The sequence below is a fragment of the Miscanthus floridulus genome, chromosome 8 (genome assembly GCF_019320115.1).
Source record: "Miscanthus floridulus cultivar M001 chromosome 8, ASM1932011v1, whole genome shotgun sequence".
Classification (NCBI taxonomy): Eukaryota; Viridiplantae; Streptophyta; class Magnoliopsida; order Poales; family Poaceae; genus Miscanthus; species Miscanthus floridulus.
In genome coordinates this window covers 69,660,475-69,679,563 of record NC_089587.1, presented here as the reverse complement: position 1 = coordinate 69,679,563, position 19,089 = coordinate 69,660,475, and the positions used below count along the sequence as shown (strand labels likewise).

General features: G+C 44.6%; 1 protein-coding gene across 7 annotated transcripts in view; it reads left to right on the top strand.

The window, feature by feature from the left end:
• Positions 1 to 19,089, top strand: part of LOC136476625 (uncharacterized) — a 37,484-nt gene that overhangs the window by 1,299 nt on the left and 17,096 nt on the right. For 3 of the 7 annotated variants that reach the window (XM_066474541.1, XM_066474544.1, XM_066474546.1), the window contains exons 5-25: positions 585 to 628; positions 727 to 795; positions 7,282 to 7,355; positions 8,592 to 8,772; positions 8,919 to 8,984; positions 9,109 to 9,188; positions 9,624 to 9,779; positions 10,647 to 10,710; positions 11,194 to 11,328; positions 11,881 to 12,057; positions 12,138 to 12,262; positions 13,176 to 13,326; positions 13,411 to 13,500; positions 13,599 to 13,700; positions 14,113 to 14,171; positions 14,255 to 14,357; positions 14,863 to 15,054; positions 15,137 to 15,253; positions 15,431 to 15,690; positions 15,774 to 17,293; positions 17,382 to 18,538. In XM_066474541.1, the coding sequence (XP_066330638.1) occupies positions 585 to 628; positions 727 to 795; positions 7,282 to 7,355; positions 8,592 to 8,772; positions 8,919 to 8,984; positions 9,109 to 9,188; positions 9,624 to 9,779; positions 10,647 to 10,710; positions 11,194 to 11,328; positions 11,881 to 12,057; positions 12,138 to 12,262; positions 13,176 to 13,326; positions 13,411 to 13,500; positions 13,599 to 13,700; positions 14,113 to 14,171; positions 14,255 to 14,357; positions 14,863 to 15,054; positions 15,137 to 15,253; positions 15,431 to 15,690; positions 15,774 to 17,293; positions 17,382 to 18,538 (4,922 nt within the window). Of the gene's footprint in view, positions 1 to 584; positions 629 to 726; positions 796 to 7,281; positions 7,356 to 7,924; positions 8,001 to 8,591; positions 8,773 to 8,918; positions 8,985 to 9,108; positions 9,189 to 9,623; positions 9,780 to 10,296; positions 10,429 to 10,646; positions 10,711 to 11,193; positions 11,329 to 11,880; positions 12,058 to 12,137; positions 12,263 to 13,175; positions 13,327 to 13,410; positions 13,501 to 13,598; positions 13,701 to 14,112; positions 14,172 to 14,254; positions 14,358 to 14,862; positions 15,055 to 15,136; positions 15,254 to 15,430; positions 15,691 to 15,773; positions 17,294 to 17,381; positions 18,539 to 19,089 lie in introns of those variants that run through there. The other 4 variants (XM_066474542.1, XM_066474543.1, XM_066474545.1 and 1 more) reach the window with 4 other exon arrangements.

Below are 19,089 nucleotides of genomic sequence, written 5' to 3'. Positions count from 1 at the left end.
TAGTGATAGGGGACTAGGACTGGGATATGTCAGTGGGGTAGTTCTAACCGTCAACTGAAAAAACACGAAGGGTTAGGATTAACCTTCCTTCGTATCCTAACTCTTGAGCCATCTCTTTATCCTCAATCGAAGTACCCTTTTGTTGGTTTAATAAATCTCAAAGGTCACTTTATCTTTATAATTTACTTCACTGCTAGCTCAACAACTTCAGTTGTGTCATCTAGTGGTGACTTTAGGTTTCGTGTTGTCACCATTTTTTATTTTGACTTATTTTGTTTTACCACGTGCCTTTTATATTCTGTTGAATACAAAGTGTCACTGAACTTGTAGCTTAGACAAAGCCTCACAAGTTTTCATGTTATATATACTAAGTATGTGTGTAAGATGTGTTTATCAAAGAACCTTCATGAAAAATGATTTGAAGATTTCCCATGATATACTCTATGTGATCACTTGCTAACATGTTTCTTGTACTCGAACTTATCATAATGTAACGTAATTGCTGCAAGTCTCATCTCATGTGTGTTCAGAAGAGTTATGCAGTTTACACTATTCATGGTGTTCCCTATTCTTTTGACTTCTAGATAACCAAACGGGACAGTCGTTTTTGTCCTACATATCATCAAAGGTAACAAACTTGCATTATTTCATTTAAAGATCAGTAGTTTTGAAGGTTGTGCTGAAACATAGGTTATTTTATCACTTTTGTTTGATTTATGATGGCAGATACTGGACAGTATCCAAGTTTCTATGCAAAATGTTCATATTGTGTACATGGATACCCACAACGTTCAAGTATATCTCTTTTTTATTTTTCCAATTTCTGCTATTTAGTGTCTGTATAATTTCGTTTTGTTATTCAGTGTTGTGCATGATGGATAAGTCATGTGTGGCTGGTCTTTGTGGGGCTGTTGTTGCTCACATGGTCCTTGTGGCTGTTTTTCTGTTTTTAGGACAGCATCTTAGACTAGAGGACAGCATCTTAGAGGACAGCATCTTAGACTAGAGGACAGCATCTTAGCTAGGACAGCATATTAGCATCTTAGACTAGCATCTTAGACTAGCATCTTGGCATATGCTTGGCTGGCTAGCAGCCTATAAATATGTAACCCCAACCCCTCAGGTTGGTATGGCATTTGTGTGAGCTTGTGTGAGAAATAGACAAGAAAATTGCCCCAACTGCTAGTGTCATCCTCTCTCGATGAGAGTAAGAATTCTCCTACTACCAAGAGTGAGAATTCAGCGACTAACAAGTGGTATCGGAGCCGTATTATCCTGTAGCCTGAGCATCTCTTGCTCATCTTCTCTCCCAGCCCCACAACAGCCCCAGCTGTTGGCAGCAGCAGCTCCTCCGGCCGCTCCTGTTCACTCCTCTCCCAGCTCGTCTGAAGTAGCCCCCTCCCCACACAGCAGCCCCCCGGTAGCGCGTCATGTCCGCAGGGCAGTCTCAGCGCTCGGTCGCCTCGAGCACGCGGCGTGGGCAGGAGGCCGAACTTGCCGCGGCAGAGGAACGCGAGCGAGCGGCGGCAGAGACCGCTGCGGCGGCGGCAAGGGCGTCGAGGCTGGCAGCGGCGGAGCTGGCAGCAGCCAGAGCGGAGGCGGAAGCAGCGGCGGCGGCGAATGCAGCGCGTGCGGCGGCGGCGGAGGTCGAGGCTCTGCGCGGCAGCATCGGCAGCTCCATTTCCGCTGACGACACCGCCGACGCAGACCTCGAGCTGCTAGAGAGGGAGGCAGCGCGAGCGCGGGCGGCGCAGTGGGCAGCCGCGCACGTCCACGAGCGTGGCGGCAGCCCAGACAGGCGCGGACGCGCTGGCGGCGCTCCTGGAGGAGGCGCGCACGGCGGTGGCGCTCCTGGGGCAGCCGCGCACGCCCACGAGCGCGGCGGCAGCCCAGACAGGCGCGGACGGAGGCGCGCACGGCGGCGGCGCTCCTGGAGGAGGCGCGCACGGCAACGGTGGCGGACGGGTCGATGGAGAGCGCGGCCTTCACAGGCAGCGTGGCTCTCTCTCCCCGGATCGGTACCGACGGGTCGATGGAGAGCGCGGCCTTCACAGGCAGCGTGGCTCTCTCCCTGGATCGGTACCGTGGTTACCACGGGCTCCAGGCTGTTGTCAGGGACGTCGGTCCCGGCGGTGGGTGGCCTACCCTCACCAAGACCAACTACGTCGAGTGGGCTACGGTGATGAGGGTAAAGCTCCAGGTGCGGCACATGCGGGAGGCAGTCCGGTATGGCGACGTCGACTACGACCTAGATCGACGGGCGCTGGATGCTCTCATCGCTGCAGTCCCGCTCGAGATGCAGTTCTCGCTTACCAGCAAGCGGACTGCCAAGGAGGCTTGGGACGCCATCGCTGCGGCACGCATCGGCAGCGACCGCGCCCGCAAGTCCACACTGCAGGCACTTCGCAAGGAGTGGGAGAACCTGACCTTCAAGCCAGGTGAGGACGTTGATGACTTTGCTCTCCGTCTCAACACTCTGTTGCAGAAGATGGTGCAGTTCGGCGACGACACTTACGGTGAGGAGAGAGCTGTCGAAAAGCTCTTCCGCTGCGTCCCCGAGAAGTACAAGCAGATGGCTCGCTCGATCGAGTCTCTGCTGGATCTCTCCACGATGTCGATCGAGGAGGCGATAGGTCGCCTCAAGGTCGTCGACAGCGATGAGCCACAGTCCCTCTCAGGGCCCATCACCACTGGCGGGAAGCTTCTCCTCACTCGGGAGTAGTGGCTTGCCAGCCAAGGTGACCGGAGGAAGGGGGAGCCTTCTTCCGCGACAGGCGGCCGCAAGCGTGGCAAGCCACGCAAGACGCGCAGAGACGCCCAGGCCGGGGCGCGAGGACGTGCCGAGGGTGATGCCCGCGGAGGCGGCCAGGGCGGCGCCGCCGGCAGGCACAAGCCGGCACGAGACGACGCCTGCCGCAACTGCGGCCAGCTTGGCCATTGGGCCAAGGACTGTCGACAGCCACGACGCGGCCAGGCCCACGTCGCACAGGCGGAGGAGGAGGAGCCGGCTCTGTTCATGGCACATGCCAGCATCGAGCTACCTCCAGCGGCACCGGCCGCAGCGGCTCTCCTCCACCTTGACGAGCCAAAAGCACACGCCCTCCTCGGCGACAGCTCCGGCAACGACAAGACTGACAGGTGGTGCCTCGACACCGGCGCCACCCATCACATGACCGGTCAACGGGAGTTCTTCACCGAGCTTGACTCTAGCGTCCGAGGCTCCGTCAAGTTTGGGGATGCCTCCGGCGTGGAGATCAAGGGCGTCGGCTCCATCATCTTCACCGCCGTGTCTGGTGAGCACAGGCTGCTCACCGGAGTCTACTACATCCCCGCGTTGAGGAACTCCATCATCAGCTTGGGACAGCTAGATGAGAACGGTTCGCGCGTGGTGGTTGAGGACGGAGTCATGAGGATTTGGGATCGTCGTCGTCGCCTTCTTGCCAAGGTATCCAGAAGCGGAAATCGACTCTACGTCCTTAACGTGCAGGTGGCACAACCCCTCTGTCTCGCTGCTCGTCGGGACGACGAGGCGTGGCAGTGGCACGAGCGTTTCGGGCATCTTCACTTTGAGGCCCTGAAGCGGCTCAGTGCCACGGAGATGGTGCGAGGCCTGCCGTGCCTCGACCATGTGGAGCAGCTCTGCGACGTCTGCGTGTTGACGAAGCAGAGGCGACTCCCCTTTCCACAGCGGGCTAGCTTTCGAGCCAAGGAGAGGCTCGAGCTTGTGCACGGGGACTTGTGTGGCCCGGTGACACCGGCCACACCGGGAGGACGACGCTACTTCCTGCTGCTCGTCGACGACCTCTCCCGCTACATGTGGGTGATGGTCCTCGGCAGCAAGGGAGAGGCTGCGAACGCCATCAGGCGCGCGCAGGCTGCTGCGGAGGCGGAGTGCGGCCGCAAGCTGCGCGTGCTGCGCACCGACAACGGCGGCTGAATTCGCGTCGTACTGCGCTGACGAGGGCATTCAGCGCCACTACTCCGCGCCGTACAGCCCGCAGCAGAACGGCGTCGTCGAGCGGCGCAACCAGACGGTTGTGGGGATGGCTCGGGCCCTCCTCAAGCAGAGGGGGATGCTGGCTATCTTCTGGGGAGAGGCGGTGGTGACGGTCGTCTACATCCTCAACCGCTCGCCTACCAAGGCGCTCGACGGCAGGACGCCGTACGAGGCTTGGCATGGGCGCAAGCCGGCGGTCTCCCACTTGCGGGTCTTCGGCTGCCTCGCATTCGCCAAGGAGCTTGGCCACATCAGCAAGCTCGACGACAGGAGCACTCCGGGAGTGTTCATCGGCTACGCGGAGGGCTCGAAGGCCTACCGCATCCTCGACCCGAAGACACAGCGTGTGCGCACGGCGCGCGACGTTGTGTTCGACGAAGGGCGAGGATGGGCGTGGGACAAGGCAGTGGACGACGGCTCTGCTCCGACGTACGACGACTTCACTGTCGAGTACGTCCACTTCGAGGGAGCTGGGGGAGTAGGCAGTTCTTCTTCGGCGAGCGCGTCTACCCCAGTCTCCGAGCCTCCACCGACCCCGGCACCTGCTACTCCGACAGCACCACGCTCTCCAGCCAGGACCTCGGCTGCGATGAGCTCTTCGCCGGCTCCACCACAGCCGGCAACGCCACGCACTCCAGCACCGATAGGCACCACTCCGGGCACGTCTACTCCACCACCAGCTCGTGTCGAGCATGGCCCGGTTGAGCTCGCTACTCCGCTCTCTCACGACGAGGAGCGCGTCGACGCGTACCACGACGGCGAGCCGTTGCGGTACCGTATGGTGGAGAACCTTCTCGGCGACCAGCTGGTGCCGGGACCGGTGCCTCACGACCTGGAGGCGCAGTTGCACCTTGCGTGTGACGACGGCGAGCCTCGGTCGTTTGCAGAGGCCGAGAGACACGCGGCATGGCGTGCCGCGATGCAGTTGGAGATGGATGCGGTTGAGAAGAACCGCACCTGGAAGCTTGCTGACCTTCCTCGTGGTCACCGCGCGATCACCCTTAAGTGGGTGTACAAGTTGAAGAGGGATGAAGCCGGCGCCATCGTCAAGCACAAGGCTCGCTTGGTGGCACGAGGTTTCGTGCAGCAGGAGGGGGTCGACTTCGACGACGCTTTTGCTCCCGTGGCACGGATGGAGTCCGTGCGACTCCTCCTTGCGCTAGCTGCCCAGGAGGGCTGGCGTGTTCACCACATGGACGTCAAGTCGGCGTTCCTTAACGGCGACTTGAAGGAGGAGGTCTAGGTGCACCAGCCGCCGGGATTTGCGATCCCCGGCAAGGAGGGCAAGGTGCTCCGCCTGCGCAAGGCCCTCTATGGCTTGCGGCAGGCACCGAGGGCGTGGAATGCCAAGTTGGATTCCACGCTAAAGGGGATGGGCTTCGAGCAAAGCCCGCACGAGGCGGCCATCTATCGACGGGGCAATGGAGGAAATGCCCTGCTGGTGGGTGTCTACGTCGACGACTTGGTGATCACCGGCACCAAGGATGCGGAGGTGGCTGCATTCAAGGAAGAGATGAAGGCCACCTTCCAGATGAGTGACCTGGGACCTCTCTCCTTCTACCTGGGAATCGAGGTGCACCAGGATGACTCCGGGATCACGCTTCGACAGACCGCCTACGCCAAGCGCGTCGTTGAGCTAGCTGGGCTCACCGACTGCAACCCAGCTCTCACTCCGATGGAGGAGAGGCTGAAGCTGAGCCGCGACAGCACGACGGAGGTGGACGCTACACAGTACCGGCGCCTTGTGGGGAGCCTTCGCTACCTCGCCCACACACGGCCGGACTTGGCATTCTCCGTCGGCTACGTTAGTCGGTTCATGCAGCGACCGACGACGGAGCACCAGCAGGCTGTGAAGAGGATCATCCGCTACGTTGCGGGGACTCTCGACCACGGCCTCTACTACCCGAGGTGTCCTGGGGCGGCACACTTCGTCGGGTACAGCGACAGCGACCACGCCGGCGACATCGACACCAGCAAGAGCACGAGCGGGATCCTCTTCTTCCTCGGCAAGTGCCTCGTTAGCTGGCAGTCGGTCAAGCAGCAGGTGGTGGCCCTGTCCAGCTGCGAGGCCGAGTACATAGCGGCCTCCACCGCTTCGACTCAGACGCTCTGGCTCGCTCGACTGCTTGGTGATCTCCTCGGCAGAGACACTAGAGCGGTGGAGCTCAGGGTGGACAGCAAGTCCGCTCTGGCCCTGGCAAAGAACCCCGTGTTCCACGAACGCAGCAAGCACATCCGGGTGAGGTACCACTTCATCCGAGGTTGTTTGGAGGAAGGGAGCATCAAGGCGAACTACATCAACACCAAGGACCAGCTTGCGGACCTGCTCACCAAGCCCCTTGGGAGGATCAAGTTCCTTGAGCTCTGCTCCAGGACCGGGATGGTTCAACTCTCCCACAAGACGACGCACAAGACTTAGGGGGAGAATGATGGATAAGTCATGTGTGGCTGGTCTTTGTGGGGCTGTTGTTGCTCACATGGTCCTTGTGGCTGTTTTTCTGTTTTTAGGACAGCATCTTAGACTAGAGGACAGCATCTTAGACTAGAGGACAACATCTTAGCTAGGACAGCATATTAGCATCTTAGACTAGCATCTTGGCATATGCTTGGCTGGCTAGCAGCCTATAAATATGTAACCCCAACCCCTCAGGTTGGTATGGCATTTGTGTGAGCTTGTGTGAGAAATAGACAAGAAAATTGCCCCAACTCCTAGTGTCATCCTCTCTCGATGAGAGTAAGAATTCTCCTACTACCAAGAGTGAGAATTCAGCGACTAACAGTGCATGGTTTTATTTCAGTTGTCGTCCAAGTTTGGTTTTATTATTTCCTCAAAATGATATCTCAACCTTTTTTCTAAAAAAAAAATTACCATGAAGGTGGTCAAAAAATACCCAAGCTCATTTTTCATTGATGTCACAATGACTGCGGAATTTAATTTGTATTACCTTAGCGTTAGAGGTCCCTTTGATTTTCTTTTTCATGCACCCCTCTCAAGTCTTCATAGATCTAGTGAATCCAAAATCTCTCTCTCTCTCTCTCTCTCTCTCTCTCTCTCTCTCTCTCTCTCTCTCCATCTCTATCTCTATCTCTATCTCTGAAATTGTAATTGGGTTGCTTGAAATAAAAAAAAAATTCAAATAACATCTGTCAGCAACCTAGTTTTAGTACACTTCACATCTATTTTCTACATCTAACATTCTGACCTTAAGTGTTATCCTTTTTTTGTCTTTTTATTCCGTCGACTACTCTGACTTATGCCTATTTTCTTGGTGAAATGTTAATAGGGGAACTTCGTATTTGGTTTGGAATTCTCAAGTCTCTCAATACAAACAGATACCCAGAAGCAAAGTTTTACTATGTGAGTTCATCCAATCATTCCATTCCTTTTATTCTAGAAGCTGCAGTGAAGCAATATACTGAGAACAAACACTTCTACTATCTTCTAAATATAATGAAGCGCAGTTCTCCTGCGTTTTCGAGAAAAAAAACAAACACTTCTACTATTCTAGATAAAAATCCACTCTTCTGTGTATACAACTTATTTGTCATCATTTGTCACTGAAGGTTAGGATTAGAAGGACATGTTTTGCTTATGCGCAAAAAAAAAGTACATGTTTTGCTTAGAAAAAATATTTTTGGAAGAGAAAAGTGCACCGGTGGTCCTTACACTTGTCCAGCGTTGTCCTATGTGTTTTTAAAATACAGATCTAGGCCCATAACCTCAATCAGCAAGAAATAACATATGTGGCACTCTTCCATGGAGCCTGAGATGTTCCATGCTCTACTATGTGTTAATGGCCGTCGTTAGTTATTATTGTCATGTATAGTGCAATCAGGTGTCATGTTTGCATGCCTCATAGGTTAAGTTTGTGATGATTATGGTGATTTGGACCTCGGGTGACACGCTTAACAAGTTTAGGGATCCAGATTTGTGTTACAAGCGTTGACGCCATGGAAATGCCAAACTCTAGCTGGAAGCTGACTGAAACCAGTTTTCATGAAGGTACCTATATTTCACTAGCACCCTGGTTTGAGCCCTGGTGGGTGGCCTCCTTGACAGGAGACTACCAACCGAGCTATTGCTCGGTTCTCATAGGCGATTACTAAGAAATAATGGAAAATGAGAAATGCTTGCAGTTATGTGAAGATGCCTTAGTGTTGCAATGCATTGGGAAATATTGCCACTTTACCAGCTTAAATTAAATATGGAAGCATACTGAAGAAACTATCATTTCACATGAATGCCTCCACTCTTGAAGGAGCCCAAAACTGCATGAGAATAGTTTACTTTTAACTCAAAAATTCTGCCTTTGGAGTTCCTGTGGTGCTCAAAATTCGCGTATGGAGCACTTAAGATACCTGATTTTATTTACGGATAAAGCTGCATGAATAGACTTATGTTTCTGGTTTGCAATACACTGTGAAAACTGTTAGGAAGTTCTTACAAAGCCGTTAAAATTTGCTCTTGCATATTTTCAAGAAACATTCTTGCCACATACTTTGTATGCTTAGACATTTTAGCATTTCATGCAGTTCATTCAAACATATTTGATTTTGTATTAAATATGTTAATGTTCATTGTCTTTCTGTGCAGTTCATTGATGGCTAGGTCAAGACAAGATGAAGTAAATAAGATAATAGAGATATCAGATGTTGGAATTTATTGTCATCAGTTGGAAGAACAACAGGACCTATGCCATGTTGGTGCTCTTGAAAATGGCCACTCAAGGGATGATTATCTTGTAAATCCATTTTGTGTGACTGTATCTGTGCTTGTAAGTGCATTCTTCAACGTTGATACTGTCATCAGTTTTCTTCATAAGGCTTCCAATGCTTTCTAACTACTCATATTTATTTAGTTACCTTTTTGCTGAATGTGACCAGCCTGATCTAATCTAATGCAATAATGTCTTCATTGTAGGCTAACAAAGCTTCCAAGCTTGATGGTACCCCTCAGTATGACATGACTGCAGAGCTAACTGCATTGGTTTGTTTTTTTTTTAACTTCCTCTAGATGTGTAATTTTATAAGCAGCACATTTTATTTTATCATAAGTGAAGAACTTCAGTATCACCTGCTTATATTTTCAATTTTTCATCTTGTTTCTGTAGGCCCTATCTGTTGATGAAATCCAGCTCCAACAAATCTTAAATCTTTGTGATTACTTCACTATCTGTGCTTTGCGAACAAAGTAAGCTATTCTAATTTAGATGGCTAAAACCCCCTATCCTATTTTCTTATTAAATGCATTACCATTTATTTTTATACGGAAATCATGAGTTTCTTTTGTTGTTCTTCATAAAAGATACTATTCCTGCCTTGAAGACATTCTCTGTTCCACTCACCCTTGATCCTTCTACCTTTGAATGGATATGGTTGTTATTTTTATATGTTAGAATTGCCACGATATAAGGGTATGTAATTTGTAGCAGATACTCACTACCATCTGAGTAACCATCCAAGAAAAGGTTTCTGACAACAATATTTTTACAATGGGACTCACGTTTTGAATATCTGGAACTCATTGGGTTTCTGATTTGTTGAATGTCAATATTGGATTGATTTTGAGTTACCCATAATTGCTGATGCAGCAAACAAAGTCTAACAATATTCCATAACTTCACAGATATGGTCGTTACCGTCCATCTCAAAGCTCTATATCTAAGAGATGTAAAGGTTGGCAGAGAATGTGGTGGCAATATGCTCAGAATTCTGTATTAGCAGATGTTCGCAGAAGACTGAAGAAAACTTCATGGCGATGGCGTTATTTGAAGCAGCGACTGTAAGCTTGATTTTCCATGTTCAATTTGATCACTGACATTTGAAATGAGAAGAAATACTGTATTAGTTGAATGGCGTAATGTAGGCATGGTGAATTTGATCTTGGAAGTTGTTCGTTACAGCAATAAAGAAAAATATATGGTTTATGATCTTCTTTTGTGTCAAGGTTAGGTTGTCAATCACAGCAAATGCACTAAATTATTTAATGAATATGTTTTAGTTTCCCTTTTTCTGTTAGCAAGCATCAGGGGAGACTAAAACAAAGCATGTAAGCTATCTGCTGACAGATAGGAATATCAAACCAAAATTCTCATAGATGATGTTTGAAATTGATGGCCTGTTTTCCTTTTGTAACCCTAGAAACACCACTCTTGATTTGAGTCCATCAGCAGAAGAAAAGACCTTAAATAAAAATTATAAATAAGCGTACGGATTTTAATTAGATTTATTACAATTGCGAGAAACTTTCAATTTATGATTCATGTTCACTTGTGAAGGGCGGGCCTGGTGCAAGCGGTAGAGTCTTACCGCCTGTGACCGGAAGGTCCCGGGTTCGAGTCGCGGTCTCCTCGCATTGCACAGACGAGGGTAAGGCTTGCCATTGACACCCTTCCCCAGACCCCGCACAGAGCGGGAGCTCTCTGCACTGGGTACGCCCTTTATTCATGTTCACTTGTTTGTACTCTCATTTTTTCCTGTTGCTGTGTTGCACTGGCACTTTGTTGTTTTGGGTCTTTCTTAAGGTAGAACCAACACTTACGTCTTTTGCTTATACAGCATTGTTTTTTCTACCACTTTCCTTGTTATTGGATTATAACACACATTTATATGGAAGCCTTTAGTTGTGTCTTTTCTATATGTTTGACAGGAATCACCTACTAAGATATGTCAAATTGTATAGAATGAAATTGGAGCTTTTGCAGAAAGGACAGGTATCCTTTTCCTGGTTAACTTTAAATTTTTCATGTTTCCGAATCCGAAGTAAACTCAATGAACAATTGCTGTAGTTTAGTGCAAGTGTACAATAAGCTTAAGGCTGGGTAGCTGTAATTTCGCTTGCTGATTCCCACATTTTTAAAGTTTACGCATAAGTCATATGCACATGAGCTTGCCATTTGTCCCTGCTGTGTTTGGCTGAAAGACCTGATTCTGACATTGAAACCATCTTATCTAATTTGGAATTTTGGTCGCACTCACTATAAAACCCCTTCTCGGGCTTATTTCAGTTCATTATGCTGTAGATATTATTTCCCTATTCGAAGTAAACAAAACTTTATGGATGAAATTCTCTCTAGAGAATTTTGTCAATTAGATTTTGTTGAATCAGTAGATTGTTCCCTTGTGCGTATAAATATGGTTTCTGCATATCATTCTTCTCATGATTTTTTCATTGTCTAATGTTTGCCGTTTTTCAGATTGTTAGTGAAGACATTCTACAAGAGTTGGAAAATATGGACAAAGAATGTGATATAGATGACATACTTAACTACAGAACGATTGCAGAGCAACAACTGCAGGTTGTTGATGATTCTATTAGAAGAACATTGAGGGTGATTGTGAATTACATTTCATTCAGTTTAGTCATGTTGAAAATGTATTTACCTAAGCATTTTTACCACTGTACATCCATATATAACATCAATGATTCATGATTGGTACAACACTTGTCCTGGGCAGTACCTATTTAAGATGGTTTGATGGTGTTTGAACTTTTGTTATCCTTGTAACTAAGCAAATATTTGCTCTCCAAAGGGGCTTTAGTTTCCTGTTAGTACATACTGTTCGAAGGCAACTGCTGTGAGCTGCTTTAAAAAACTGATTGAAGGCACTTGCCTTTAAGGCCTATCAAATTGCATGTCGTGTATATGTTCCTTAAAGTGAGACTGAACCAGGGGTATGTAACATTTTTGGGTGTAGAATGTAACTTAACATCATGTTTATCTAATGCATGCAATATTGGAAGGTATATATCTTTAGTTGCTCAGCCTTCACATTTTTCAGCATAACCATGGTGACATAGTCCTTTATTCTTGTTTAATAAGAATGTATTTGCCTTGTTTTTTGGGTGTTATCTATGGTAACACTTCACTGATCATTGGCAGGAATCATTGGTGAAATCTTCCAAAGATACTCATAGTCCAGGAAGTCCTCGAAGCAATGAACAGTTGACAGGGGCAAGCCAGGGATGGCTAAACTGGCTTTCTCTTGGAATGCTTGGTGTTGGTGGAACAGCTGACAGTAGCTCATTTGCTGGTGTTATTTCTGAAGACATTATTAAGGTTATATTATGTGGTTAACCAATTTTGTGCAATGTGCAGTAGGAGCAGGCCGTTCTAAAATCTTTGTTTTCCATTTTCAGGATATATACGAGGGAACGGAATTTCATCCAGTTTCTTCTGCTGAAAATTGTTTGAAGAAAGAAAACTACTATTCTTTGTTTGTTAGACTATCTATTTCTCAGATAGTTACAACTGTCACCTCCAGGCAAGTGCTGCAGTTTGTTTTCTTTTGTGGCCCCCTCCACGACTAATAATGTAACTAATTTAGTGAATATGGCGTGCTGTCATGTTCTTCAAAAGCACTGAGTAAAGCCAATTACTCAAAAAGTTTGGCACATCCAGTAATTATTTCTATTAGAGCTATAAAGATGTATAAGAGTTATAACAACTTGCAAGGGAGGAAAATACATCAATTTAAAAGATGCATCGCTGTGGCAATTGAACTCTACAAGCAGCTTTGAAATACTGATGTGTTCAGTCTTCATAGAATTCTTTCTGGCCTAATTGAGAGTTCTGACAACTCGCATGAAAACTGCCATCAGAAAGCCCATTTTTTCATGTGCTGGATAACTCAGGCTGTGTTCAGTTATTTTGTAAGGGTGCCCAAAACGCCCCTTATCTAGTTATCCTTAGCTTAACCAAAATCCTTTAGGCCGAAGCAAACTTGTGGTAGCTAAGATTGAAACCCAATAAGACACACAGGAACCAAGATAAGATAGTAAAGTATACAGAAATGCTTTTACTTTGAGCATGAATAAATGCTGTTTTACTTCTGGTTATTTGTTCTTTTTATCATATGCATATACTATATTTAGCATCCAATGGTCCAGATTTCTTTTGCTGCGTAAAGTTCACTTGTTTAGTTGTTCTTGCTTCCTGCTTTTTCCTCTTTCCTCTTTCCTGGAGGCTGGAGAGACCTGGGTCTTCTGGGCCTTTCTTTAGCTCTTCTTTTATTTTCTCAAGTGAGACGTGTTTCCTTTTTTGCTTTTCTTATATATATAAATAAATATTTACAATAGTAGGGGCTTCCCCTACTGTTTTTTCCCCTAAAAATACTTAAAGAGGGATGAGGGGCCCTTTGTTATCGACTAACTTTTCTGCCCGCATTGATGGTCTAGGGGGTTTGGCATGAAGCTTGTAGATACAATGTTTTCTGGGCTTGGTATGGAATGTAAAATATGGGATGATTCAGCAACTATTCTTGCTTGGCTTGATTCTCTTCAGGTTATCAACCCACTGAATGAAACAAAAATCTTACGGGCTGAAAAGGTACACCACAGTTTAATCCTCAGATCTTTTTGTCCCCTCTTGTGGATTGCTTATATTTATTAAATTGATTGATATATATTTTAGTGTAGCACCGGTGATGGTCTTGGGGCACCTGTTATCAGTATCCAAGTCGACTTTCCCAAGTCAAACGAAAGATCGGAAGCTTCAACAAGAGTACTTATGTTCTTTCTATTCAGTTAAAAGAGAAATTTATTGCATATGTGGTATTCATAAAATGTTGATTATAGGTATGTTGTCGTGTTTCATTTCAGGTCGTTGTCCAGGAATTCAGTGCCATCTATGAACCAGAATTCTTTGTTAATGTCCTGCACATCTATGATCTGTTTTCCTCTTTCCAATTTCAGCATGATAGGGTAAGTATTTAAATACTGCTAACATTGGTAATGAAGAAAGAGATGGATACAATAGCCAATAATGCAAATGATTTCTCAAGTGAGACTTTTTGAAAAGGTTTGGTAGTAGAATAGAATTTAGAATGCTTGCTGTTGTTACCATAACCCTCTGTAATTTTTTTGTTCATTTGGAAAAATGTAAATTCAGTTCCTCTTTACTTCTATAAGATTATTAGATCAGCTACCTTGTGACGCCTGCCTTCAGTCATATAATGTTTTTTGTTTCCCTGGACCTGACATTAGCTCATTTATTATTTCCTTATTGGGCCATCGAAATACTTAACTATACTGTATGCTGGGTAGAGAGACCTGGCATATTTCATGCAAATCTTCCTGGGAGAAATGTTATGGATCGCTATCCTGATTAATGCAGGTGCTTTCTTCTCTAAATCGGTTCGATAATTTGGGAACAAGACTTGTCTCCAAACTGAAGTATCTCCTCATCTCCCCTTTCCTTTTCTGTTCACACTGCACTTTCTTGTACAAGTTGAGTAATATTTTGATCATAATTCAAGGTACATGTCTGCTAATCGTAAAAAACTTATTTGGGATTTGAGGATTCATCACTTCGTCATTAGGCTACCATCACAGAATTGTGAAAAGAAAGAACTTGCCATGGTATGTTCTAATGTTGAATAACATTGCCTTGCATTTTTTGCTCAAGGGACACGTCAATACCATGATATTTATGTGCACATAAGTTCTACAGATTAAGTTCCCAAATTCATGTTTGAAACTGATGGATACCAATTTTCCCTGGACCCAATCGGAACTTTATAAACTGGCCTTGTTTAATTTATTTCAAGTTTGAAATTCAAGTTTGAAATTTAAATTTAAATTTGACATTTGATATGTTTGTAAATAAATCATGTAAGTAAGCAAAGTTGGAGGATGCAAGAAATATATTATCATTTTGATAATATAAGGCCCCGTTTTCCTGTAATATTGTTTCAAAATCTCAGGCTCCTACAAAAATACAAAATTAAATGATGCACTGGCTTAATGTTTTCAGAAGAAAAGATTATTCTAATGGGTCTTAATTATTGTGCCGTCTCTATTTAACTTCAATTGGTTGATTCAGTAGCTATTTTCTTTTATCATTGAGCAATTATTGTAATTGCAGGTTGTTGATGCTGGGGATGTATTCATTCAGTCTAAAGATACAATTGAGGATATTTCTCGAACACAAGAAAGCAATTCCTTTCTTGACCACATATCAAAAAGTCTTCCTAGTTATTTTTCTGATGATCTGTTACTTGGTATCCAGTTGGATGAGCTTTATAACCAGTTTGAGGTTGGCCTTACTGGGTTTCAGGTCAGACATTGTGCATGGTTTATTGTTCCGTTTTTTGGTTATTCAATATCTATATGAAGCAACAGTAAATGAATGATTGCAGGTGAAGGTATTGCTGCCTGACAAACATAATGTTTCCTCTACACTGGTTAAGCTTGATGCTTCCGTTGCACTTCGATTGAGTGTATTCCTAGATGAACCAGTGCTAAAACAATTGGAGGTAAGATTTTTGAAGGACGGTGACTCATTATGTATTTAATTAATGATCTATTTTTGGTAATAGCTATATAAGTGTATAATAAAGTTTGTTCACCCTAGTTTTTGCAATGTGATTTGTCTGCTTATGTTATTTTCTGCCAATGTAAGTTTCTGTATTTCTGAACTATCGTTTTGGCAGGTCGGTTTTATTGTGCCATTTATTGATATATACCTCTCTCAGACAATGTACAGTGCCATTGTTAATTTGCCTAGAGTGAAAGAAACTAACCTTGTCAAGAATAGTGTGCTTGATAATCCCAAGACACATGGACACAAGAAATCGGCCTTAAATGTGTCTGTGTCTCTGAAGCTAGCCAAGTTGGGTTTACAGGTTGACCTTGATGATAATTGTGAGGAAAGTTCAGGTCTCATTGTTGGCATTGAAGACATTGATATCAGGTTAATAATTGGCTACTAATTTTTCAACCTTGAATCATGACTATTTTCTATTCTTTTATGTGAGTTGCTGCTGTGATTTCTAGGTATGCTATCTGCGAATTGTCAGACCTTTCTCTTGCCATGAAGACGGTCAATGTTACTTCCAATTATCGGAAGGATGAATCAGATTCACATGTGCTATGCTTATCTGGGAACTTAACACGATGTCCTGAAAATTCTGTTGAAACTTGCTTGAATCTGCATTATAGAACTCATAAGCATGATGATCAAATGCATCATTTATACCAGCTGAATTTATGTGATGTTGATCTGCATGTTAACCCATCTGTTATTGGTCAGATAAAGATGTTTTTGAGAAAACTTGATTCAGGACCTTCAGTTGGCAGTGATGTTGAATCCACAATGATTGGTCAGAGTTCCATGAAATCCAGGGCAACTAATGGCATACTTCCCAAGTTTTCCTTGTCAAATTTATGTGGTGCAGATGGCACAGTATTCGCAGGAGTTTCTGTTGACCACTTCCCCTTTTTAGTTGCAGATTACAGTTGTGGATATAGTTTTGGGTGCTTAGGAGCTCAAGATGTTGAAGCACAAGAAAGTTTATACTCAAAGAATGAGCAATGTCATGACACTTCAGGTGTGAATGGTTATCATGCATCAGATCTTGCCAGCAATACACACTGTAAAACCCAGCGTTCAAATTGTTCATCCACCTCATCAAATGACCCCAAGAATTCCAGCAGAACTGTTCTGGATCTGTCACTTATTTCTGTTAGAGTACATTTTCCTGAATCATGTGGTACTTTAGCAACAATAACCATTCCTGAATCTATATCAACACTCACTTATTTTGATGCAAGCTCATGGGACTTACTACTGTCTGCTAACAATTTGACTCTTGCTTCACCATGGACTCCACCAAATATCCATGAGCTGCTCTGGGGCACATCTTCACATCGCAATGCTAGTGTACTCAACGTTCGAGTTAAAAAGGACTTACCTGCACTGTCAACCGAAGTATGTGTTGGAATTCAAAATGTTTGTTGTGTATTGCCATCCAAGTTACTGGCTATGTTTGTTGGATTATTTTTGTTGGATGATTGGAATCCTATTGCAGAACAGGAATTCCCTGTGGCAGGTAACAATCTTGAGTGCTTGGGAGAATCACATGACTGTGTAACATACAAATTTGAGATCAGTGATTGTGTTGTAATTTTTCCTGTGGAAGAGCAAGATTTCTTTTGTCTAAAGCTGAAGGTTCCACATTTTTTCTGTGAGTTCATTGCGACTGGAAGCTCTGTAGAATTTGCAAAGCGTATCCCCAAAGAATTCTTCAGTTCGGAGTGCATAGTTTCCAGAAGAGTTGATGTCATCTGCATATATGCAAGAAATGCATCCATATCACTTCTAATTGTCAGCGACCATACAGATTTTGTGCTGAAGCTTGATGAGAGCGTTCCTAAGAGAATCCATTCTCTTATTGAAAAGCTTGATGCTGGCATATGGATTCAGGTTCCTTGCAAAGATATACCATACTCCCAGCAGCCTACTTTACCCACCTCAATTATGAGCAAAATATCACGATGCAACTTGATTGTTGAAGGTACCAGATCATCATTGAACTTGTTTTTCAATTTCTTCAAATGTATTTTTTTGTAATATTAGCTTTAACTTTGTCAAATCTTATGCAGATCTATATTTTATAAATGGGATGGAGACAGTTATTGGTGTTGTTGACCAGTTGATTTCGATCGGCAATGAAAGTAAAATGTACAAAGGCAATGCCTTGCAGTTTTTAGATCATAGAAGTTTCTACGAGGGCAACCCTGACCCTAATGAGTGTACCAATCTCACTATTTCGATCAAGGATCTGATGATTCTCTTGGGTCAGTCTAAAGATAAAGTGGCACTGGAGAGGATTGCCACTGCAAACATGGAGTTTGATGTTTCTGCTGTACTAGTTGGTGAAAAACCAGAGCACATGAACTTTGATGTTGTTTCTTTAACACTGCTGTCATCCGGTGGTTACACTCTCATCTCCATTGTTTCCGATGGGCCATTATCTCCTGTTTTCGTCAAGTTTACAAAGCACCATGCTGGTCAAGATGAGATATTACTAAGTGTACCCCTTTTCGAGGTCTGGTTATATTTACAGGATTGGAATACGATTATCAATCATTGCCATTCATATGTGAAAACAGACGTAAACAGTACGCCTGTGGAGCATGCAGCTGCTTTGTCTCAGTTTCCAGAAACGGCATCATCACCACTTATTGCATCAGAATTTGGTTCGCCAGATGACTTCAACTTAGTGCTAACATGTGAAACTTTTGCTGGTGTACTCCATATACCTATCTGGGGGAAAGAAGAAAATCACACAAGCAATCACATGGGTGTGACTCCTTTTCCAACGGAAGTGGGCACTCATCATGAGGCAGATGATATTCAATATTGTGAACCAAAAGTTTGCAAGTTTGTCACCTTAACTTTTGAGAGTAAACATTTTGTGATGATGTCAGGTGATAGCTGCATGAAATTTAAATATGATTTAGAGAGATTGAAGGTAATGCTGGAAATGATTCAAGAGAATAAGGGTACCTCCGTTCCATTTGTGCATATATCTAAGGTTAAATCTTCTGGTTATGTTCATCAATCAGAAAGGAATTTGGAACATCTTTCTGTTGACCTACAAGCCGAATACATGGATGCTAGTTTTTCACACCAGATATTTAACTTCTGGCATAATATGGAACTCAAATTTCCTGCTGCATCATCTGCATCCTCTTTTTATTCCGTGGCATTCAAGGCAGGATTGAGGAAAGGGTCTCTTCTGCTAAATGATGGAAGGGTAAGCTCTGTAACTGTGCTGCTTGTTCCTTTATTAAACATAAACTAGGTGCTTGTTAAATGCTGGGAATGTTTGGTTCTGGTATGTGCATTAATATTATTGGAAGTTGATCATACGCCAACATTCAAAAGATAAAAAAAAAACAATTCAATGATATTGACTTTGAGAAAAGAGCATAATGTAATATTGTGAATATCACAAAATGGAAACTAACTAGTACTAGCTATTATAAGATATTAGAATATATGGCTAATTTTGTAATAGGAGATCATTATATAATTTTTTAGCTCATAGAGCAGCATGGTGCTGATATGTTTTGACCCAAAGAAGAATTTGGACCATCAGACGGGATCAGGCACAGCACGGATAATTATGTTTATGTTTGCTTCATTAATTGATGATATTAGATAGGTTTGAAGCATCTTGAATTCAGTAAATAAAACAGATTTGTATAAGTTCTCCTGAGCTTTTTATACATCAATATGCTGAGTTACATAAGTTCCATTCAAGCTCTAACCTGCTCTTTATTTTTCTTGGCAATGCTTTTGACA